Raw genomic sequence first — 19,910 nt, 5'->3', positions numbered from 1 at the left:
ATCAGCAATCTTCAAGATTACTTATAGCAAAGCAGAAACTCGCGTAAAATTAAGAAAGTACAACTACCATAAAGTTCACGGAAAGTTCCATATTAATTATACCACATAAAGCCTTCGTAATTTTATGGGTTTGTTCATGCTCCTTGCACTTTATCCTCCCAAGGGATGCAACATGGGCCATAAAACTTTTAAAGCACACAACAGCAAATCACACAGTGAGACTACGCTCTACCCCTGCTCTCCAAACAAACCCCTCTCTTCCCCCCCCCCCTTTTTTTTTTTCTTTAACTTATTCTTAAATCTTCTCAGATCCAGGAGGTGAAACTTAGATCTGTAGACCATTTAACTACCGCAGTTTATCAATATAACTTATAATTGGGGAATGGCTGAATGGGTGTTGATCAACTGCTGATTTGCAGACAGCTCTATACTGGAAGTAAATATAAAGAATAAGCCTATAAAATCAGAAACACAAGTTTTATAAACCCATTATTATGAAGCAATAACTTAGGGTTGGCCATCTTCCTAACTACCTCACAAGAGAGGTAAAAGGTGTTTAAACGTTACAATAGGCGCTTTCGTATAAAATGAACAGCTAAAATCACAATGTCATTATTGGCTACTTAAATGGAACGGGAGGGCGGCAGGTTAACCGTGATGCCACTCGCCACATCACTGCTTAAGCAGCAGAACCGAGTAAATACAGCTCAGAAGTGGCACCCAAACGAATACACTAACCAAGGAGGAGAACAACGAGCCCGAGCCGTGTTTCAGAGAGCTCGGTAGCGGTTAGGTCGATGCCCAACCCAAAGCACCAACGTCTCGCCCGTCCTTCGGGGCTGTGGTTCTCGGCTTTTCCAAAACTCCTCCCAAAAGCTGTTCTCCCAATAACTCGCTTTTCTAAAGACGATATATAAAGACAGAGACAAAAATGAAAGTCAAGATATCTAGATTTAGTCCAAAGACATTCAATTTTTTTTACAGATTTGTATTTCGCACGTATTGATTTGGCCCCGCCAGGTCCTGGGCTGCAGGGGGGGCACGCAGTCCCCTTGAACTCCTACGTTCTTTCGCTTGCTGACCTCTAGCCACAGAGAAAACCAATAAATTCAATCTGGCAGAAGTAAATGCAAAGAATTATCCCCAATCTAAACAGCTGAAGGACTGGCACGCTATTTCTCATAGTTAAACTTCGGTCCTGGCATTTTCAATCAGTAAACAAGTAGCAATGTAAGCAAACCCAACAGCTTTTGGTCTGTTTTCTAGAAATATTTGGACGATTACAGTTGTAAATCTCTTGGCAACAAAAGCAGATTTCTAAATATCAGAAGAGGGAGGCTAAGATAAGATAACCAGGTCCAGCTCTCCAGCGCTGCTTTCCCAGCAAGGTTCCGCTGGATGCCAGCACTCGGCACGGACGCCGGCAGAGCCAAGGCGTTCCTGATCCTTCAGTGCGAAGGACGTCGGCAGCCCCAGAAGCAGCCGAGGGACGGAGGGGGGACGCAAGGAAAGGGTAAACAGTCTGGGCAAAGGTAAAAAGAAGTGAAAGAGGAGCAAACGGCATTGCGCACAAACTAGCATGCTGTCAAACGGGAGGAATGAGGAGAACCAGAGAGGATGGGGAGGAAATCATAGGGGTGGTAGTAGTAGCAAGGATGATCAACAAAATAATTTTCCTCTAGTCAGTTATTGAATCTAGCCTAGTTTCTTGGAACACTTGTGATAAATACTTTGTTGCTATGACAAGCTCTACAAACCATTCTAAAAGTGTAAGAAACACAAATATAGCCCAGACTCTGCTGCTGCGTATCACCGTCCCGGTTCGCCCCACCAATAACGCGCTCCTTGCAAGTTATTGTATCCTTCTCACATAGCAGAAAGTTTCTTGACATAACTGAATTCAATTTAAACAACGCAGTTATGTAAAACTGCAAATGCTGCGTTTTGGGGAAGAGTTGATAGCACAATTCTTCTTAATGAAAGCCTACGCGCTGGGTGAGAAGGTCTGGTTTACACAATTAGCTATTTATTTCTCACGCCGCGTGTTTATCACTGTGCTCAGCACTTTGGAGTCCACTTCCCCCAACCACCAAAGCGGCTCCTCTCTTCCTCTCCCACCCCAGCAGGCGCTTTAAAGCACCCTGCTAACCATACAAGACAGGAGAATTTGGTTAAATTCTGAAGGCGCACAAAAGTAACTATGTTTAAAGCAATCCTTAGAGCGCTAAAACAGTGCTTCAACTTTTTCTGGCAGCTCGCGCGTTCAAGTGACTTTCACCGTGTTGCTGTTAAACACGAGAAGTGCAACAGCACGATTAGACCATTGCTCGCTGTCACCAATGATGCATTTGTTTTAGACCCATCATCAATTCCTTTCATCCCTTGGTTTTCACTAAAATTACATCATCAAATTCAACTGCAGTGCAACTAAGGAGAGACGGATATTATTAGTCAGGCCTAGCAAAAATAAACCACCCATTTATACGGTTTTCAATATTACAACCGTTTGCAACACTACAACCAATTTTCCAGAATTCCCAAAGTACCAGCCAAGGCTAGTGCAATCCCTTACTCTGAAGTATACGCCACCAGCCGCCGATATTTTTACTGTTTGGTGGTGGGGTTTTTTTTTTTTTAAACTATGAACAGTTTGAATTTGGAAACCTACCTCGAGAACTGGCAGGAAAAAACCCAAAAGCCGTGAACTGAAGACGGGACAAGAGCAAGAGAAGGACACTGAGCTCGCCGCTCCCAGCGATAACGGGAGCCGTTCCTGCTCCTCCTCCGTACGCGGCCGCAGCCTCCAGCATTGCCCCGGGGAGAGGGCGGGTGCTGCACCCCCAGAAAGTGGGGTTAGGACGGACACCAGCACCCGCAGGCATACTTGCCTTTCAAAACCCACAGGGTTTAAAACAGGGGAAACACAAGACAGGGCTGAAGGGGACATGAAAAGAAGATACAAAACGAGGGGGAAAAACTAAAAATAAAAACCCAGCAAGGTGTGGAAGAGGAAGCCAGGAAACACTGAAGATGCAAGAAGCTGCTGGAAGCACTGCGTTTTAATTAACCGGCACTGTATTCCACAACGCGCTCCACCAGCCTCGCTGCACTCCATGGAAAGGTTTGGCTTTGTTGGGTTTTCGTCCCCTGCGGATATATTTGGTTTATTGAAGCAGAGACAGAAGGGACACTAAAAAAGGAAGGTCACATTCCAGCTCCCTCTTTCTGAGGACTGCCCGGACAGAGAAGTAGGATAGCTACCTCCCCTTCCTCCGACAGCATACACCTTCCTAAGCAGCTCTTTAAAACACTGCGCGCCTGAGAAGAACCATTTAAAAATATTAGCAATGTAAAGTTAGCACCAAGTCTTGAAAGATTACATTTGTTTTAACCTTACTTGTACATAATCCTTTCACTGCCTCCCGCTACAGGAAATGAAACCGGAGTTACAACATCCATAGGAAACCTTCCTGCAGGAGTAGCTTTAACAACCCACGTGTGGAAAACCATTAACAGGAGATGTGGAACTGGATTCAATAACTAGAGCTTTAAACAAGCCCCATGCCTTATATCAGGAATCTTAAGCACAGAACGGTTATGATACCAAAAAGTACTCAAAAAAATTTGACCTTGCACGCACACACAGACGTAATTCCTGCTGTTTGGAAAGAGCGACTCGAGTCCACTCTCTGGAAGTGTCCTGCTGGCTTACAGCCCTCCGAGCGGGTCTAGAAACTTCAGTTCAAGGCAGTTCGCTTCCCCCTCTGACAACAGACCCTTTTGGTAAAATCCCAACTGCTGAAATTCGGCAAAAATTCCGGGGCAATGAGCGGACCGAGCTGGGCCAAAGCCTGCCTCTTCGCCGTGACAGTCCAGTTTTGCCCAGAAGGACAGCAGCACAGGGAGCACGGCACAAAACCCAGCCCATCACGCTCACAACAAGCTGGGTTTGTTGAAGTAATAAAACGTTATGCAACACTTCCACAGAGGAAGGTAAATATTTGCTGTTTAACAACCAAATCAAGAATGTTTTGTTTTCAAAAGGTATGTTGCCCAAACAGTCTCTCAGCATTCAATAATATTTGAAGCTCCAACTTCCTCCTCGGTCAGTATCAACAACAAACCCACCTAAGTCCCCACCATGTCCTCGGCTCGGGCAGGAGTTACCAGGAGAAATTCCCCCTCCTGCCTTTCCCACCCACAGGCCCTGCCTGAATTAACGGGGTAAAATTCAATAGCTGCAGGTAACCAACTTACCCCAGGACAAAGCGCCCAGCCCCTGCTGCACCACTTCATTTAAGTGCAGGGGCACTCCTCTACTTTAAACCTAGCGGTTTCAGATACCTGCCCACGAGAACACACAGAAATACAAAGAAAGGTTCTCTATGCACGTTCTTTCTGTTTTGAACTTTTTGAAAAACTTTCCTTTTTTCAATTTAAGGAAGACCTCACCCCGATCAAGTTCAGAGCCAAGCGGGCACCCCCAAGGGCCAGTCCTCCCATTTCAGTTCAGATGCGCAAAACGCGGCAGAAACTACAGAAGCCACAGACCTCTACTGCAGGGACGGCAAGAGCTGCTCGGTCAGAGCCCAACTTCATCCTGCCTAAGGAAACCAGAAAAGAGGAGACTCACCCGAGTTTTCCAAGATGTGGAAATCTCTCCTGCAGGCAGGGAACAGAGACGCCAGCCTCATTTCAAACCCTCACCTCCCGCCGAGGTTTTTCTGCTGCCAGCTGGGCAGGAGAAGCCCCGACTGGAGCTTCAAGACTGGGCAGGTCTGCAGAGCTGTTCGTTGCTGCTCACGAGGCTTTGGGTGGATGGAGTGGATTGCTCCCCGATAATAGCAGTGCTTCTCTGTGCAACTAACCCGCTAGCTGCCATTTAAATTCATTTTTTGAATATTCAAGTAACAAAAACCTAAAGGGACTTGTGTTCTCTCCTCCAGCATCTGTACTCCTGGTGAAACACTTGTCTAGAATCGCACTTTGAAACGATTCCCATTTAAGTTTCTGACAGGCGGAGTTTAAGTTTAAGGAATGAATGGTTCATATCTTGCCTCCTTGAAAATGCACCAGAGAACTAGGTCAGCACAGGAGCTGCTCTGTGCGCTTACTATGAGAGCGAGACGGGCGCTGGTGCCAAGCCGACAAAGACTCCGCTCCCGCCTCGGTGCTGCTGCCCGTGCCCCACGCGGCTGCAAAGCAGAGAACCGACCACCGACCGGCCAAGCCGAATGCTCGGTTACGACATCGGACGGGCGCATTTAAAACGCCGGGCACAAAAGCCACAGGTTTCTCCAGCAGCTCGCACGCAGTGCCACGTTACAAAAGCAAACGCCGCTTCAGACCCATCTGCTCGGCAAGAGCACGCCTCAACGGCCCACAAAAATCAGTTACCAATACAAAGCATGATAAAAGTTGCATTAAACAAGAAGTGTAAAGGCCAAATCACCTTTCAGGTCAAGGAGCACAGGTCTGCACGGCTCTGCAAAGCCATGGCCTCGTGGCAGCGAGCACACCGAAATCTGCGCTTTTCACGCAAAACGCGTTGTCACACGTTAGCGCGGGAAGCCCGAGAAGAGAATCAAGCCCGATCTGGGCTTCGGGGACAACTTTCGCCCAGTACAGAACCAAAAGTTCACACTTCGAGCTGTGAAGTCCAGACGGACACCCGTTCTCTTCCCACGTACGCCCGTGCTAACCGGCCGGCGTCTCCTACTCCGGTGGGGTCAATCAGTTACTTCAACGCAAATGAGGAAAGAACGAAGCCCAGTCTTTTCCAGACCACAGGAAAGACGGAACTAACAAATTTGGGAGCATCACAGAGACTAATAAAAAAATGAAGCTGACAATGCTCATCATCACCACCACTACTTAAAACTGACGTTTCTGTAGAGCGCTCGGCCCGCATCATGCCGGACGAGGCACGGCAAAGAGCGAACCAGAGGCGGCCATGCCCACAGAGGCTCTACGGGTCCTAACTCACAAGGAACAACCGAAAAAGGAGATATTCCCAGAGCACTTTGAGGAAAAATCCCGACGAAGAGGTGGGACGACCACCCCTGTATCCTAAGAGGGTGTTTCCCGGCAAAGAGCGCAAACGGGTTAAGAGCGAGGCCGTAGGTACGCCGGCCGTGGCGGGTACGGAAACCCCCCTTGGCCAGACTAACGGCAGGTGCTCGAGGTGCCCCCGGCAACGAGATCGATCCAGGCGGGAATTCGCCCAATTTCAGTTACGCAACCGGCGAGTCGGGGACCCGAAGCACCGGCCGCCCTCTCCTCCCGCCCTGGAAAATGGAGGCCCCGGCACCGGGCACCGGGCGTGTTGCGCAACGCCGGGCCGGGCGAGGCGGCGCTGAGCGACCCCCCGCCTGCCCGCAGGATCCAACCCGGACCGGCCGGGAGAGCCGGCGGGGCCGCGCTCGGGCGGAGCAGCGCTACCCCCTTGCGGACACGCCGCGCCCCGGCTCCCCGCCGCGCCGGTAACTTTCGGCCGGAGTTGGGCGCCCCGGTTCCCCCCCCCCCCGCCACCATCGCCGCCCCCCACCCCGCACGGCCGGCGGGGGCGCGCCGGGCCCTCCTCTCGCTCACCTCCGGGCCCGCCGCTCGACCGGGCGGCGCCGCTCCGCCCGCCCCAGCAGCGCCCACCCCCGGCCCGCCCGCTGCCCGGCGGCGCGGAGGCCCCGGTGCGGCGGGGCCGCGGACGAGGCCGCCCTGCTCGTGACGGGCGAGCGCGCACCCGCGAGGCACGTGCGCCGCCGCCGGTGGGGGAGGCGGGGGAGGAGGAGGAGGAGGAAGGGGGAAGGGGGGGCGGCGGGGGCGGCGCGGCCAGGCCCGGCCCGGCGCAGCGTGACCCCCGGGCGGCGGCGGCGGCGGGCCCAGGCCGTCAGCGGCGAGCGGCGGCCCAGAGCCCCGCGCCGCGCCCTGCGCCGACCCGCGCCGGCCGTGCCGCCACAGCCTCCATGTTGGCGGCGGGCGGGCACGTGCCGGCGGGCGGCGGGAGGCGTGCCCGTGCCCCGGCCCGGCTCGGCCCGGCCCGGCCGCCGCGGCCCCGGCGCCACGCGGCCTGCCCGCCGCACATGGCCTGCCCGCCGCCGCCGCCCCCCCACCCCCCCGCGACCGCCCCGGCCCGGCCCGGCCCCGCGGGGGCGCCCGCCGCCGCCAAACTTCGCGCCGCGCGGCCCGGCCCGGCCGCCGCCGCCGCCCCGCGGCGGGGGCAGGGGCGGGGGAGCGGCGCGGGAGGCCCGGCGCGCCGACAGCCCCGCGGCGGCGGTGGGCAGGCCCGACGCGGAGCGGGAGTCGGCCCGGCCGCGCTCTCACCTTCCGGCTTGTTTTCGGCAGCCATTTCCCCTCCGCGCGCCACATCCTCCTCCGCCTCCTCGCGACCGGGACCCAGGCGCGCGCCGCCTCCTCCCGCTGCCGCCGCCGCCGCCGCCGGGCCGGCCACCCCGCGCGCACGGCGCACACCCCGCGCCGCCCATTGGGGGAGCCGCCGCACTGACACCCGCGGCGGCCAATCGCGGCCGGTGGAGGGCGGGCGCCCGTAGGGGATGGGCGCGACGGACAGCTCGCCCCGCCAATCGGAGAGCGGCAGCGCTTCAGTGACACGCGCCGCAGCCACTCAGCGGCCGCGCCGGGAAGACGAGGGGGGCCGGACGGGGCGCTTTACTGATGGCCGCAGCGGCCACTCGGGAAGCGACGCCGCGCGACTGACGGCCGCCAGAGCCAACCGCGCCGCGGAGGAAGCGGGACGCACCGATTGACGCACGGCGCCGCCGGCGCCGGCAGCCAACGAGGAAGCGCTCTCCTCCAGAGCGACCGCGCGCGGGGCCAATGGGGCGAACGAGCCGGGCGGCCGCCGGCGCCACCGCCCCCAGCCCTGTCCATTGGCTGCGGGCGGCCCCGGTGGGCGCACGCCCCCTCCGCGCCCTGTAACCCTAAACAAAGCCGCCGATTGGCGCGGCAGGCGGCCCGCCCATCCCCGCCCCGCCCGGCGGGGGCAGCCCCGCGGCCCGGCCCTGCCCCGCCCTCCTCACGGCCCGGCCCCGCCCGCCCGCCAGCCGGGGCGAACGGCGGATCCGGCACCTGTAACGCCAAGCCGCCCTGTTCACGGCGGAGCGAGAGCCGCGTCCCCCTTCCCCGGCGGCCGAGCCGCCTCAGTTAGCCCAGGCGCTCCGCGGGGACGGCTCTCCGGCCTGGCCTCCAGTAGACAAATAACGTTCCGCCGCTCCTGCGCTCCCCGCCGGGAACACGGGCCCTCTGCCCCGGGGCCTGTGTCCGCCGCACGCCCGGCGCTGCCTGTGGCCTCCGGCTCGGCCACCGCTCACGGGCTCCTCCGGGCACTGGGGGCAGCGTGGGGATGGCCCCCCTCACACGTTTCACCAGGCACCGCATCCACATTGAAACTTAAAAGCTGCGATTTTTTTCTTAAGCGAGCAAACAAAACCTCAAGCTGAGAGATTTTCAGTAATTGTTTTTAAAAAAGACGATCTGTAAATACAGGGGGGGGTTACCACCTTTTGATAGCGTTAGCGCTGAACCTGCGTTTCCCCCGCGTGCTGCTGGGAGGGAGCGCACACAGCCAGAGGATCTTCCCCGTCGCAGTTCCAAAGCGCCGCGCTAGCTAACCGACCCAAACCGCACCAGGGCCGCGCGGAGCTTTTGTTGCAAAGTCCCTCCAGAAACCAAGCAACTTGCTCTGTCCTGTTAAAAAAGGAAAGCGCCTTGCGAGAGGGATGCGTTATTTGCCTGGCTGAGCTTTCTCCCCGTCTCTGTCAAAGTGCGCTGGCACTTCTGCCTTCTCAAGCAGAGCTCCGTGTAACTGGACCACATCAAATGCCTGCACGATGCAAATGAAGATTGAAACGGCTGTTTCCTTTGATGGGTGTGACTGAACAGGCAAAAAGGGTATTTTTCCCTAAGATCCTCATGAGAGCGGAGCTTCTCTAAGACGACCTGTTGGCTGCCTGGATTTGCCAAGGACGAAAGCCATTTCGAGCCAAGGTGGAAGAGAAGTATGGCGAGATGGGTCTTCTAAGGCACAAGAAAGGAAAATTCCTTTTTCCTCTTTTCAGCGGCTGCTAATGTGACGGAGCGTGAAAGGCACATTGAGGAAGAGGCTCTAGAACGACAGGCTCACTCCTGACGGCCATAAAGCTTAACACATACTACTGCAGCTACAGGATCGGCTACAATAATTGTTCTCTTCAGTTCGAGATACACTGTAAACTTTTCCGGATGCCATACTGGCAAAGAGCTATCATTTTCTTGATGAGTTCTAGGGAATTTATGCCTCTCCTTGGATGTCCTTCCAAGGTGGTCCATACACTTACCAGAGACACAAGGCAGCCATACGGTTGGTGCTCCTCAGTTTACCTTTTGGCAAAAAAGCCGTACTAGATTAAACTAGGTATCCCTCTGCAGTTAAGTGGTGGAAGTCCATTTCCTGAACGCATGTCTCAGCGGTTCAGCTGACAGCTCACTGCGACGCGGAGGGCCAGCCCACGTTGAACTCATCCCCGGCGGCGCTGGTGCCTACCCCCCATGGCCAGACCTGCCTCGCTCACTCTTCAGCAAGAGGCGGGCACCTGGATTAGCCAGGCAGCACAGCCTGCAGCTCCTTCAGAGTGCCAACCCTACCCACTACTCGTCTCCTCCAAACCAGCTTCTCTCCTGGCATGGCAGTCTCCTGCCCAAGATTAAGGTCAGGCTGGCGATCAGGGGCTCGAGCTTCCGCTTTGATATTCAGGCAAGACTACACAATGAAAAGAGGATGAGAGAAATGGTGAAGCTAACGCAACTCTTCCAGTCACAAAGTCCCACTCTGCTGCCAGATCCAGTGATCTGAGAGCTATTTGGATTTGTTTTTGCAGACACCCATGCTCATGGCTGAAACGTTGGCAGGAACCCAGGCTGCTCCCAAGTCCGTGGATGGCAACCACTGCCCCAAAGAGTCTTTCCATTCTTTTCAGGGAGACGGCATGTGCATTACTTCGTTCACAGCCCCCGCTGCGTTACTCCCCGACATACTCTTGAGAACCAATGACCATAAGGTACTCCACATGGGGTTAGACCTTGAGATCATCCGGAGACATTGCTGAATGTGAGATCAGCTGCATGCGTCAGTGTCCATCTCTTCTCTCCAAAGCTCAAGTAGTTCCTTGTATCCTTCTATGGCTCATTATAGTAACGAGGTCCATGCAGTCTGACTGAGAAGGTTGTTTAGGATGCCTGCTGCCTTCTCTCAGCCACTTCAGTCTGGGGCAGGAGGAACTTCTGCTGAACTGACAGGCAACAGCTCCGCTCCCAGAACACACACAACCTACCTTGGCTCGACAGCAGCGTGCAGCCCGCTCTATGAAGTGTCTTCGGGAGCACTGCCTGGCTTTGTAGATCCTTCCTGGTCCGTAAAGACGATGACAATTTGCGTGGATGAGGACAAATAAGGCATTTTAAGGGGTTATTGAAGGAGTGTATGAACTCTGCTACATATGGCTAATGAACTCATTCTCTTCCTCAATATAAGAGTTCCTACCAGGAGAAAACCCCCTAATAAGCTGAATCTTATGTACCTGAAATCATACATCATTTTAACAGTAGCATGAGGTTATTACAGCAATGAGATCTATGTAATATTACGGATGCTATTTGAACATGGATTTTTTCATCAAACATGCCAGAAGAGCCCCAAATATTTCCATTTAATTCCTTGTGCAATAAAACAATAAGAAACAAGCCATGTGAATTCAAGTACTGCTGGTATCTTTCAGGTTTCCCTGCTCCCCACTGTTTAAAAAACAAAGGTCTAATCGCTGTTAAGGCACAGAGGTACCAAACTGCAAGAGAGCCTGTGCGTGTGCAGGATAAACTGGCTTGTCTTACCTTTCTAGGGCACAAACACAGAGCTACCTCCAGCTGACAAGCGGCCAGAAAGTAGATGTGCCGGGAGTTTTTGCAGTCTGAATCATGAATAATTTTTAACAGCATACTGATAAAAGCTGATGCTATTCTGATGTACAGTGTTTGGGTTGGGTTTTTTTTGTTTGGTGGGTTTGTTGGTGGTTTTTTTTTTTTTGCTAAGAGGGAGGTGAAATACAAAGTTCTTTAAAAAAAAAAATCTTCATTGACATCCCATGGTAGATGTGGGTCTGGCTTCGTTAATTGGGTTAATGTGATGATTTGGCATGCTTAGTTATACACAGAAGTAAAATGGTAAAGAATACATTCAAATATCCTGTTAAGGATATTCAGCAAATTACACATCCACCGTTGCTATGGCAAGCATCAAAAAGCAAAACAATTCAGACAGTTTTAATAGCTATAATGACAGCGTTGGAACCCCGTTTCTTTTGAATTGTTTGCACAAAGTTTCTCCATGATTTAGAAGCAAGGAATGCCAAGTATTTTTACAAAAATACTCTTCAAAGCGTGAATAGAGATGCTTAAAAAAAACCCTCACAATGATAGAAACAAAATGGAAGCAGAAGCTGTTTCTTCTAGGAATAAACCCAAGACTTAACCAAGTCAATGTGTACATACAGATCCACCATTACTTCACCATACTTCCCTGCATTTGTGAAGTATGACTGCCAGTTCCCAAGCTTGTCAAAAGCGGGTAAATATCCCCAAACATGCATTTCTTCAGAAAGGTTCTCCAGAGCAGCATACTCTCTTTAGGGCTCTGCCATCCAAATAACCTGCCCCAAACCACAAGTGGAAGTTGAAGAATATACGTTACCAGGAACTACAGATACTGGATTACACTCAGAATGGATGGAAATGTATACCGCCCTAGCAGGAGGCTGAACTCCGTCATCTTCCATATATGTTCTTCTCCCCATTCCTTCTGCAGTTCTGAGCCCATTTCTTTCACTCAGAAATACAAACACTACATTCCCATAATCTCTAGTCAAACTCTGTTGGCTATAGAGAATTTACACCAGACTAAACCAAAGCACAACTCCAGAGCCTGAGCGATTTTAATGGACCCTGGAGGAAAGGTGGTTTTGCTGTGCAAAGCCTCATAAAGGATTCCTAGATATTTAAGCCAGTAGCCTCAACACTAAACACAGTACTTTCCTGTTTAAGTAAGGACAAGGGCAAAAATGCTTTCTTCCTCTACACCAGCACCGCATCCGGAAGGGAAACAAGTGGCTGTCTGGGGAGGTGCAATGCTAGACCCCCGTTCATTCCGCAACAGCTTTGGAACTGACTTACACGGGTGCCAACCTCAAACATTTTGCCGCAGCCAGCAACACCGGGAAGAACGCCTGCCATGCCGTGCGCTGCGGCACACTGCCTCGGCCACAAGCCCCACTGTTCCTCCCTCTGTGGGCCTTAGTCCTTTGTTACCCTACATGAACAGGCCAGGTTCTGTCTTCACTTCGGGGCACCGTTCATGCTCCAAGCACCCTGGCGGCACTAAGACAATAACAATTATTTTGCTGTAATATACACCCATAAACCAGTTAGAGGAGGAAAAAAATGAAATATGAGGTAAATTAAAGCTTCCAACTAAGGGGATTTACCAGTAAGTCACCATAAAATTCAGATAATTTATTTTTTCAATTCTGCAGCAACTTTCTCCAATTCATTTGGATTAGGTATTAGAAATTATGTCTCAAAAATTAAAGAAAATGTCTATTGACCATTATATCAAATTCTAATTTTAGCCAGGAAAAAAAAGAATAATTAGGCTGTGATTTACTTTGGTAGTCAACTTACATTAACAATTTTTTCCCCCTGTTTATGTAATTCTGGCAAAATCAAATAATAAATACAACGCTCATAAATGCTAGGCTAGATTTAGTAAAGACAATTTCCTACAGTATATTCGGGACATTTCTCTTTGCTTTCTGTTGTAAGACGACAATCAAGTTATGTACTTTAAGAAGGTAATATGATTGTCATCCATGGTAGCGCCTCAGTTATAATTTTAGTGCAGTCTTCAATAAGGTATATGGAAGGATTTATTTTATTTTTTTTAAGCTGTCGTCATCCTCTAAGAAGCTGTATAGCCTGGCTGCTGCTCTCTGGGAACGTTTTTTACCCCCACACCCTAACCCCTCTCCTCTGCTAGCACGCAAAACTGCACTTATTACCGTAGAAGCAAGAAGAAAGCATAAACCCTGCAGTGGGTCAGTAATGCAGAGCTCGCACGCACGAGGTTGGTACCCAACTGGCTCTGCTCTGGGCAGCGGAGGAACAGCTCCCAGCTCGGGACTGGCCAGGAAACACTGCTTGACAAAGGCGGCAGTGCCAGCTCATTGAATGCAGCTGACGGGGTGCACAGAAACTCATATAGCCACCAGTGTTACTTGAGGAAAAGGCCATTTCCCATAACTCTTATTTTCCCCTTGGCACGTACAAGATAGCATAATCTTCAGGTTAGTTTGGTATCGGATCTCTAGCAATAGTTGAAGCAAATAATAACAGGGAAGTATGTTTAAGTCTGAGATCCCTAAAGGTATGCTCCTACATTTCTGTTCCTACTTTTAAACAAACATCTTTTCCAGGATACTTAACTCCTCTGAAATTGGACTGCTGTCTATATTAACTGAATAAATACAGATCTAGGAGCTAAACTTTAGTCACCACAGTATGAAAATGTCAGCCTCAGGCACTGCAAGCAGAACGAGTGATGGAAGACGATGACGGAAGAACAAAAGGAGAACCAAAAGAAGAGAAACTCGTGATGGTAACGGAAGCAGAAGGTGTTCAGAGCCTCGTAGATCCAGGAACTGGAAGCCAGAGGCAAAGTCAAATTTAACTGAGTCAGCCTGCTCCCGAGGAACAGCCTGCTCCCGATGGCAGCACCACCCAGGCTCTGCCCTTTGCCCACAAACCTGTCCTGGAGTTACCAAACCGAGTCTTCATTCACACACTCCTGTCATTTAGTCTGTGTATGCGCAGTGTGGAAGCATCACTAACAAACAATAGAGCCCTCATGCTTTCAATTAAAAAGCCTTATTTTGGAAATCATTATCTCAAGGACTCCACCACAATTGGGTTCTGCCACGCTATAAATTCACAATGAGAAGGAACTTCCCTGACTTTTTGCATCATTATTTATGAACAGAAAAAGCAACTGGAAGCATCATTCCAGTATCAAACTAGAATCAGTGGTGGTTTGCTTCCAGCGGTACCACGGCAGTGCAGCTACTCAAATTAGCCCTTGGGTGCCTGTCCGATGCCTTATTACACAAAACCTTTCTTCTCTGTCATCGAGGATATGCAGTAGTTCTTCTAAACAAAAATGATTGTTTTAATATCTTCTCATTAGTTTTAGCTATAGAGCAGAGTTTTCTTTCTAGATTTGCCTAAACCTTGTCTAACCACTAAAACAATTCTTTCCCATATGACCCACGAGAGTTGCACGGAATGAGAAATATATACAAAGCGTATATGCAGAAAATACACAGAAACAGCTAGTCTTTGCTTAGTTTCATTTGCGAGTTCTTGACTTTCCCCTGAACTTCCTCCCCCGAAGGACTGGAACAGTAATACTTTGTTTTCCTGGAGTAAATCAGTTCCTACACTCTCAGTAGCAGAGTGAAAATTAAGATGTAAAGGAGTAAAGAATGCAGAACAACCCTATTATTCAACAACAATACAATTTGCTGCTGATCTTCAGTTGGTTAGACAGGCACGTCAATTATTTATAGAACCCAGAGTGTTAAATATGAAGTATTTCAGCCTGGGACAGCACAAAGGTAAAACCAGGAACATGATTCTGCCAGACCTGCGGAACTGTAGGCAAGGACAGACTATTCCTACACAGGTTACCCTTTTTATCCAACTACAAGTTGAAAAAGGTCCTTATGAAGCCTCACTTTCGGCGTTAAGTGATACGCATTCTCTTTTTTTTTTTTTTGACAGTCCATATTTAATGTTTATCTAAAAGGCTATTTCTGCCAGGAAAACAATGCACAGTATCTTCCAAAAACCTACATCAGCATAACCTCGCGTGAATATTTAGATGAAGCCCACAACCTTCACTGTATCCCTGCTTATGTCTATGAAGAGCCTGTCACGCACGTTTTAAAATTTGCTCCAAATGACCACAATTTTGCCATTTTCACAGTGCTGAAAGGACCTCGCCATGCAACACTGAGCAACACTATAGCAGCGCCCAACAATTCGATATGTACTACCAACTCACCTACAGTAAGCACAAAATGCAGCTTAAAGCAACTTCCACTGACTCCTTAGAGTGGGAGACACATTCAAAATCAGCAAGCGCTCCTAAAGAAAAGATTTATGCATAAAATTACTTCTTTGTAGCTTGTAAGAGAACTGTTAGTCTTGGAATTAGCTTTTAGACTTGGAAGGATGTCTTTCAACTTCCATTTCTGATTAAACAGTAAAACCTGTGACCTAGTGTTGCACAATGTCAATTTCGATAACACCTCATCCAGCTTAAAAAACAACCTAAGTAGCTTTATGATAATATTAAAACTAGAAGTTAATCCTTGTGTAGGATTACCAATTGATCAAAATTAATTAGAAGTATAAAAAGGAAACAGATCTTTGTTGCAGAAATTAGTATGGGATCAATGGAGTGGGCAGTCACCTGGACGACAGGCCTGAAGACAGCATTTCAGAAATAGATCCGTAAGGCCTGCCGATGAATTTAAGCGCTGATCAGGAGTATAATCTAAGGACTGCGCTTACTTCTGGTGTATTTGGCATTAAGCACTTACTCTGGGGGATAAAATTACGTCCCTACCTGAAGCACCCATCACAATCCAAACAATTACGTTTTGCCTGAATGACACAAGGCTTAAACAACGAAACCATGATAGTTTCAGTAGCACGTAACAGCTCCTTGGAAGGAAACAACAGCGCGCACAGTGGAAAGCCTGTCGAAAGTACGAGATAGAAGCCACTTCACCACCACAGACTTGGAGATGGACTGAGAAAGACAGAGCTGTCTCCTTTGTGCAGAGTCTAGGAACCACAGCTGAACACCACCTCTGTGCTTGAACTGGCAGCGCTTTGGCCACACAACATGCTGACAAGTGCTGCAAGTCTCTCTCATTTCAGGAACATATGTAATTTTACCCCAAGTCTTTATCTTGGAGTCACGCAGATAGCATATTGGACTTGTTACATGGTGTGAGCCCTAAAATGCATTAAAAAAAAGTTACACTGCTGTCCAGACTGAAAAGAGTTTAATGAATCCCAAAAGCATTCACTTCTTCAGGAAAATAAGGCACACAACCACCTCATGCTTACTGAACTACTTAGAGCCACTGTACCTCAATCAGTGACAACTTTTCTTCCCAAGGGATTTTCACTCACAACAGCCAGGTCGGTACTTCCAATGAAAATAAGTTTTCCACAGGCAACTATGATTAAGGAATGCTGAAAACACTTTTCATCCTTCACCAGGAATAACTAGTGTGATGGCACTCAAAGAAAAATATCCCAGATCACGATGGGGACTTCTTAGTATTTCCTTCTTGTGCACTGACTCTACAAAAGCCCTTGTTTACCAAAGTATTATAAATGATTCATTAGCCACACTAATCCCATAAAGTGAGTGGTACATTACTGGTAGGTATCCACCATCTACTATGGGACAAGCTACACTGTCTGTCTCTGAAAATACCTTATTTTATGCCAGTCAGTTGCCAGCTTTTATTCAAAAAGGGCAAATTTTTACTTAAGAAGAGTATGGCTGGAAGCAGACAAATCGTGTGGCAGATAATATACTCATCGTAACTTCCGCAAAATCAAAATTTCAACTTCTGTTCTCAGTAGGGATACTGAAAGTTTATCCACACAAAAGGTGCTTGTACAGTTCATAGCAAGCTTATTGAAAGCAAATATCTGGATTAAAACACCCAAAGTTGCAGTGAAAGGCTGTCCATGGCTCATCTGAGGGACTAATCTGTACTAGTCAAAAATGTCCACAATTTCTTGGGGGGTGGACGGGACCAAAACAAACCCAAAAAAACTCCACAAACAAAAACCAGAAAAACTTAGAGCTCTCCTAGTAACAACAACTGTAGTAACAGCCACTGATATGGTCTTACTAAAATGCATTGTTGGGTCCATGAAATATCCTATGCCAAATGAAATATTCAAAGATGGAGGAATTGTAACTGCATCTCCTCCAACCGCCTCGCCTCTGACATTGAGGGCAAGATCTTCAAATACAATGACTAAGAAATTTTGTCTGACAAACCATTTACAGAAAAGGAATAATACCGAACTTTAAGATCAAAGTATACGAGTGATTCACCTTCCTTGTATACTTGCAAGACAGAGGCTAAACATGAACATAGTATTACGCGCTTTGAAAAGCTCCACCTGCGTTAGAGCACAAGAATTTGCATCAAGTGGTAACATGAGGCTACACAACCCTCAACGACTGGATGCAAGACTCTCTTGGATAAGCATCCTCCTTAACTAGCTAGAGAGCTTTGTCTATCAGACCATGTCACCTGAACGACTAACAGCACACTAACTCCCACTGCTGCCATCTCTCACCAAGTCCAGCAAGCTAAAGCCTTAGCAGGACAGCAAGCAAAATCAAATACGTATTTCCCAGTGCTCCTCTGCAACTGAAAACCTGAATGCTGACAAGACTGAGGGGAAAAAACTAAAAAAACACCAGCTAGTCTAGTAGGCAACTGTCTATCCTCAGGGTCATCTAAAATACCATGTGCTGGAAGAAAGAAGAAACGGCGAGGACTTGGCAACACCCAAAGCACAACGTCCGCAGAAGCGATTATGCGGATGCCAAATCTGGTCCTATCTGAGCTCTCCAGCCACTGCTGAGTTGACAGCACGTGCCGCGATGCTGGAGCTGGCAGAGGCAATGCTGAGCACAGCTAGTGGCCACTAGCCACCTTAAAGCAATAGCACTACGCATCTTCCCTGAGCTAACATTTAGCGGCACAAATAGCAAAAAACCACGCGCGTAGTGCTCTTCGTTGAAACTGCAGCAAATACTGAAATACTCCTTGCTCCCCATTTCACCCAGCCTGCTGTGATGCCGGACTTGCAGGGCGCTGCGACCCACCACCGAGCTGCGCTGGCTGGGCTCCAGGGCCCTGAACAGCGAACAGGAGGAAGAGGGAACGGCTACAAGCCCTGGCTCTGGGGAACCAGCACAACCGTAAGGACACAGCTCCTTGCCAACGCTGACTGCACTCCAATTTTAGCATACTTAAAGCTTTCCAGATTGATGGTGAAGAATTTTGAAACTCAAAGAGCATAACAGATTTACATCCAAGTTTATAGAAACAGCTGAATACACCAACAGCCTTAACAGGCATATGCAGAAAAAGAATGAACAAAACTATCAGATCTCCCAAAATACAGATTGACGACAGAAATTTGCTAATTGCTATTTTAAGTATGCCTGAATTCTCAACTCTGGTGTTAGTTAAAATATATAATAATATAATTTTTAATATCTGATAGCTTATGCACCTACAACCATTTCAAAAAAACAATCTGTATTTCATATGATATCTATATGGCATTTCAAACATGGTTACATTTCCCAAATGACACAGGACAAATCACCGCTTTTTCACCAAAGGAGCTGAACCTGGTGGTGTTCCTTCCCTGTGACATGATGTAGCCTAAACATAACAGGGATTTTTGGACATCCTGTAGTATCCAGAGCAGCTCCCTATCATGGCAACAACGGGAAAGTATTTTACTGAATAGAGGCAAAATTAAACCGTAGAATTGAGCCCAAATAATATTCTCACTGACATAGTAGGAGAAGTCATTGACTTCTCACAGAACTATTACTCTACTGGAGGCAAGTTGGAAGCTGATTTGGGAGAGAGAAGAGCTGGTGGAGAATACGGGTTCCCAGCTTCCAGCCACCAATAACGCATGAAATCCAGAGGGCTGTCCGTGGAAAATGGTATCTGTAAATAATTCCTATATGTTTCTCATCTTCAAAGTGTAAAAGGTTGGCTTTCTGGCAAGTTCTACGTGTTCTGAAAACAGCTTCTGACAGATGAAAGTGATGCCCTAACGCAGAGCTCTGTCCCCATGACAGGCTCTTTATGTGCTTGGCTGAAAGGATCCAAAGACACCGAGTGCTGGTTTAAGCTAAGCTGCTGCAGGAAACACACGTTAGTGGGGAACAAGGAGGTGCTGAAGGTCAACAGAGAGCCAGCATCTCCCTTCCCAGACACCTGATGCACATATGGAATTGCTGGATCTTTCAGAAGGTGTCCTAGCAGTACGAATCAGCCTGAAGAAATAATTTCTGACACTGTCTAAACCACACTAATGATCTTCAGGAAAGGCTGTGGTGCCAGGACGTTCCAAAGCCTAAACCCTGCGCTGCACAACACGCTGTGTGACAGACGTGCCTTGATTAGAAATTGTTTAAGCGCATAAAAATTACAACTGGCACCAACACCTAAACTATAGCAAATTCCTCCCTGACTGTTGTTTTGAAGGTGACCCTTCCAGCAGAACAGAACTGTTATTTTTATCTATCTATCTATATCTCAACCATTCACACCTCATTCTGCTTCTCGCACTGTCAGGATCTGCTGCTTGCCACAGAAATGCCCTTCTGTCCCATACGCTTGCTACCAGGAAGAACCAAGAGGCAGGGGGCAACACACGGATAATTACTACAAACCTGGAACATTTTCAAGGAGAACGTTTGCTTTTGACTTTGGGGGGATTAAAGCCAGTCTTCCATAAACAAGTATGAAAAGAACTTGAGGAGAGCTACATTACTAATGAAGGTTTTCTTGCTTCTCATCAGTTGCTTCCGCCACTCCCGCTGCCGTGGATAGGTGTAACGAAGGCCTTCCTACTGCACAGCTCTCTGCAGGTGTGATTACATCTGCCTCGGACTTCCCAAAGTCCCCAAGTGGACTATCACGCCTCAGTTACAGAGATAATCTCTCAGAATGAAA

General features: G+C 49.0%; 1 protein-coding gene across 10 annotated transcripts in view; it reads right to left on the bottom strand.

Annotated features, from left to right (window-relative positions):
* CAMTA1 (calmodulin binding transcription activator 1) overlaps nucleotides 1–19,910 on the bottom strand; it is a 299,381-nt gene that overhangs the window by 274,532 nt on the left and 4,939 nt on the right. For 4 of the 10 annotated variants that reach the window (XM_054849899.1, XM_054849898.1, XM_054849901.1 and 1 more), the window contains exon 1: nucleotides 7,321–7,477. The exons of 5 other annotated variants lie outside the window; for them this stretch is intronic. In XM_054849899.1, the coding sequence (XP_054705874.1) occupies nucleotides 7,321–7,345 (25 nt within the window). In that variant the 5' untranslated portion in view covers nucleotides 7,346–7,477. Of the gene's footprint in view, nucleotides 1–2,664; nucleotides 4,639–7,320; nucleotides 7,478–19,910 lie in introns of those variants that run through there. One more of the 10 variants, XM_054849906.1, reaches the window with a different exon arrangement.

This window comes from Grus americana, chromosome 21 (genome assembly GCF_028858705.1).
Source record: "Grus americana isolate bGruAme1 chromosome 21, bGruAme1.mat, whole genome shotgun sequence".
Taxonomy (NCBI): domain Eukaryota; kingdom Metazoa; phylum Chordata; class Aves; order Gruiformes; family Gruidae; genus Grus; species Grus americana.
The sequence above is the reverse complement of the archived record's forward strand: the minus strand, read 5'-3'. Positions and strand labels throughout refer to the sequence as shown.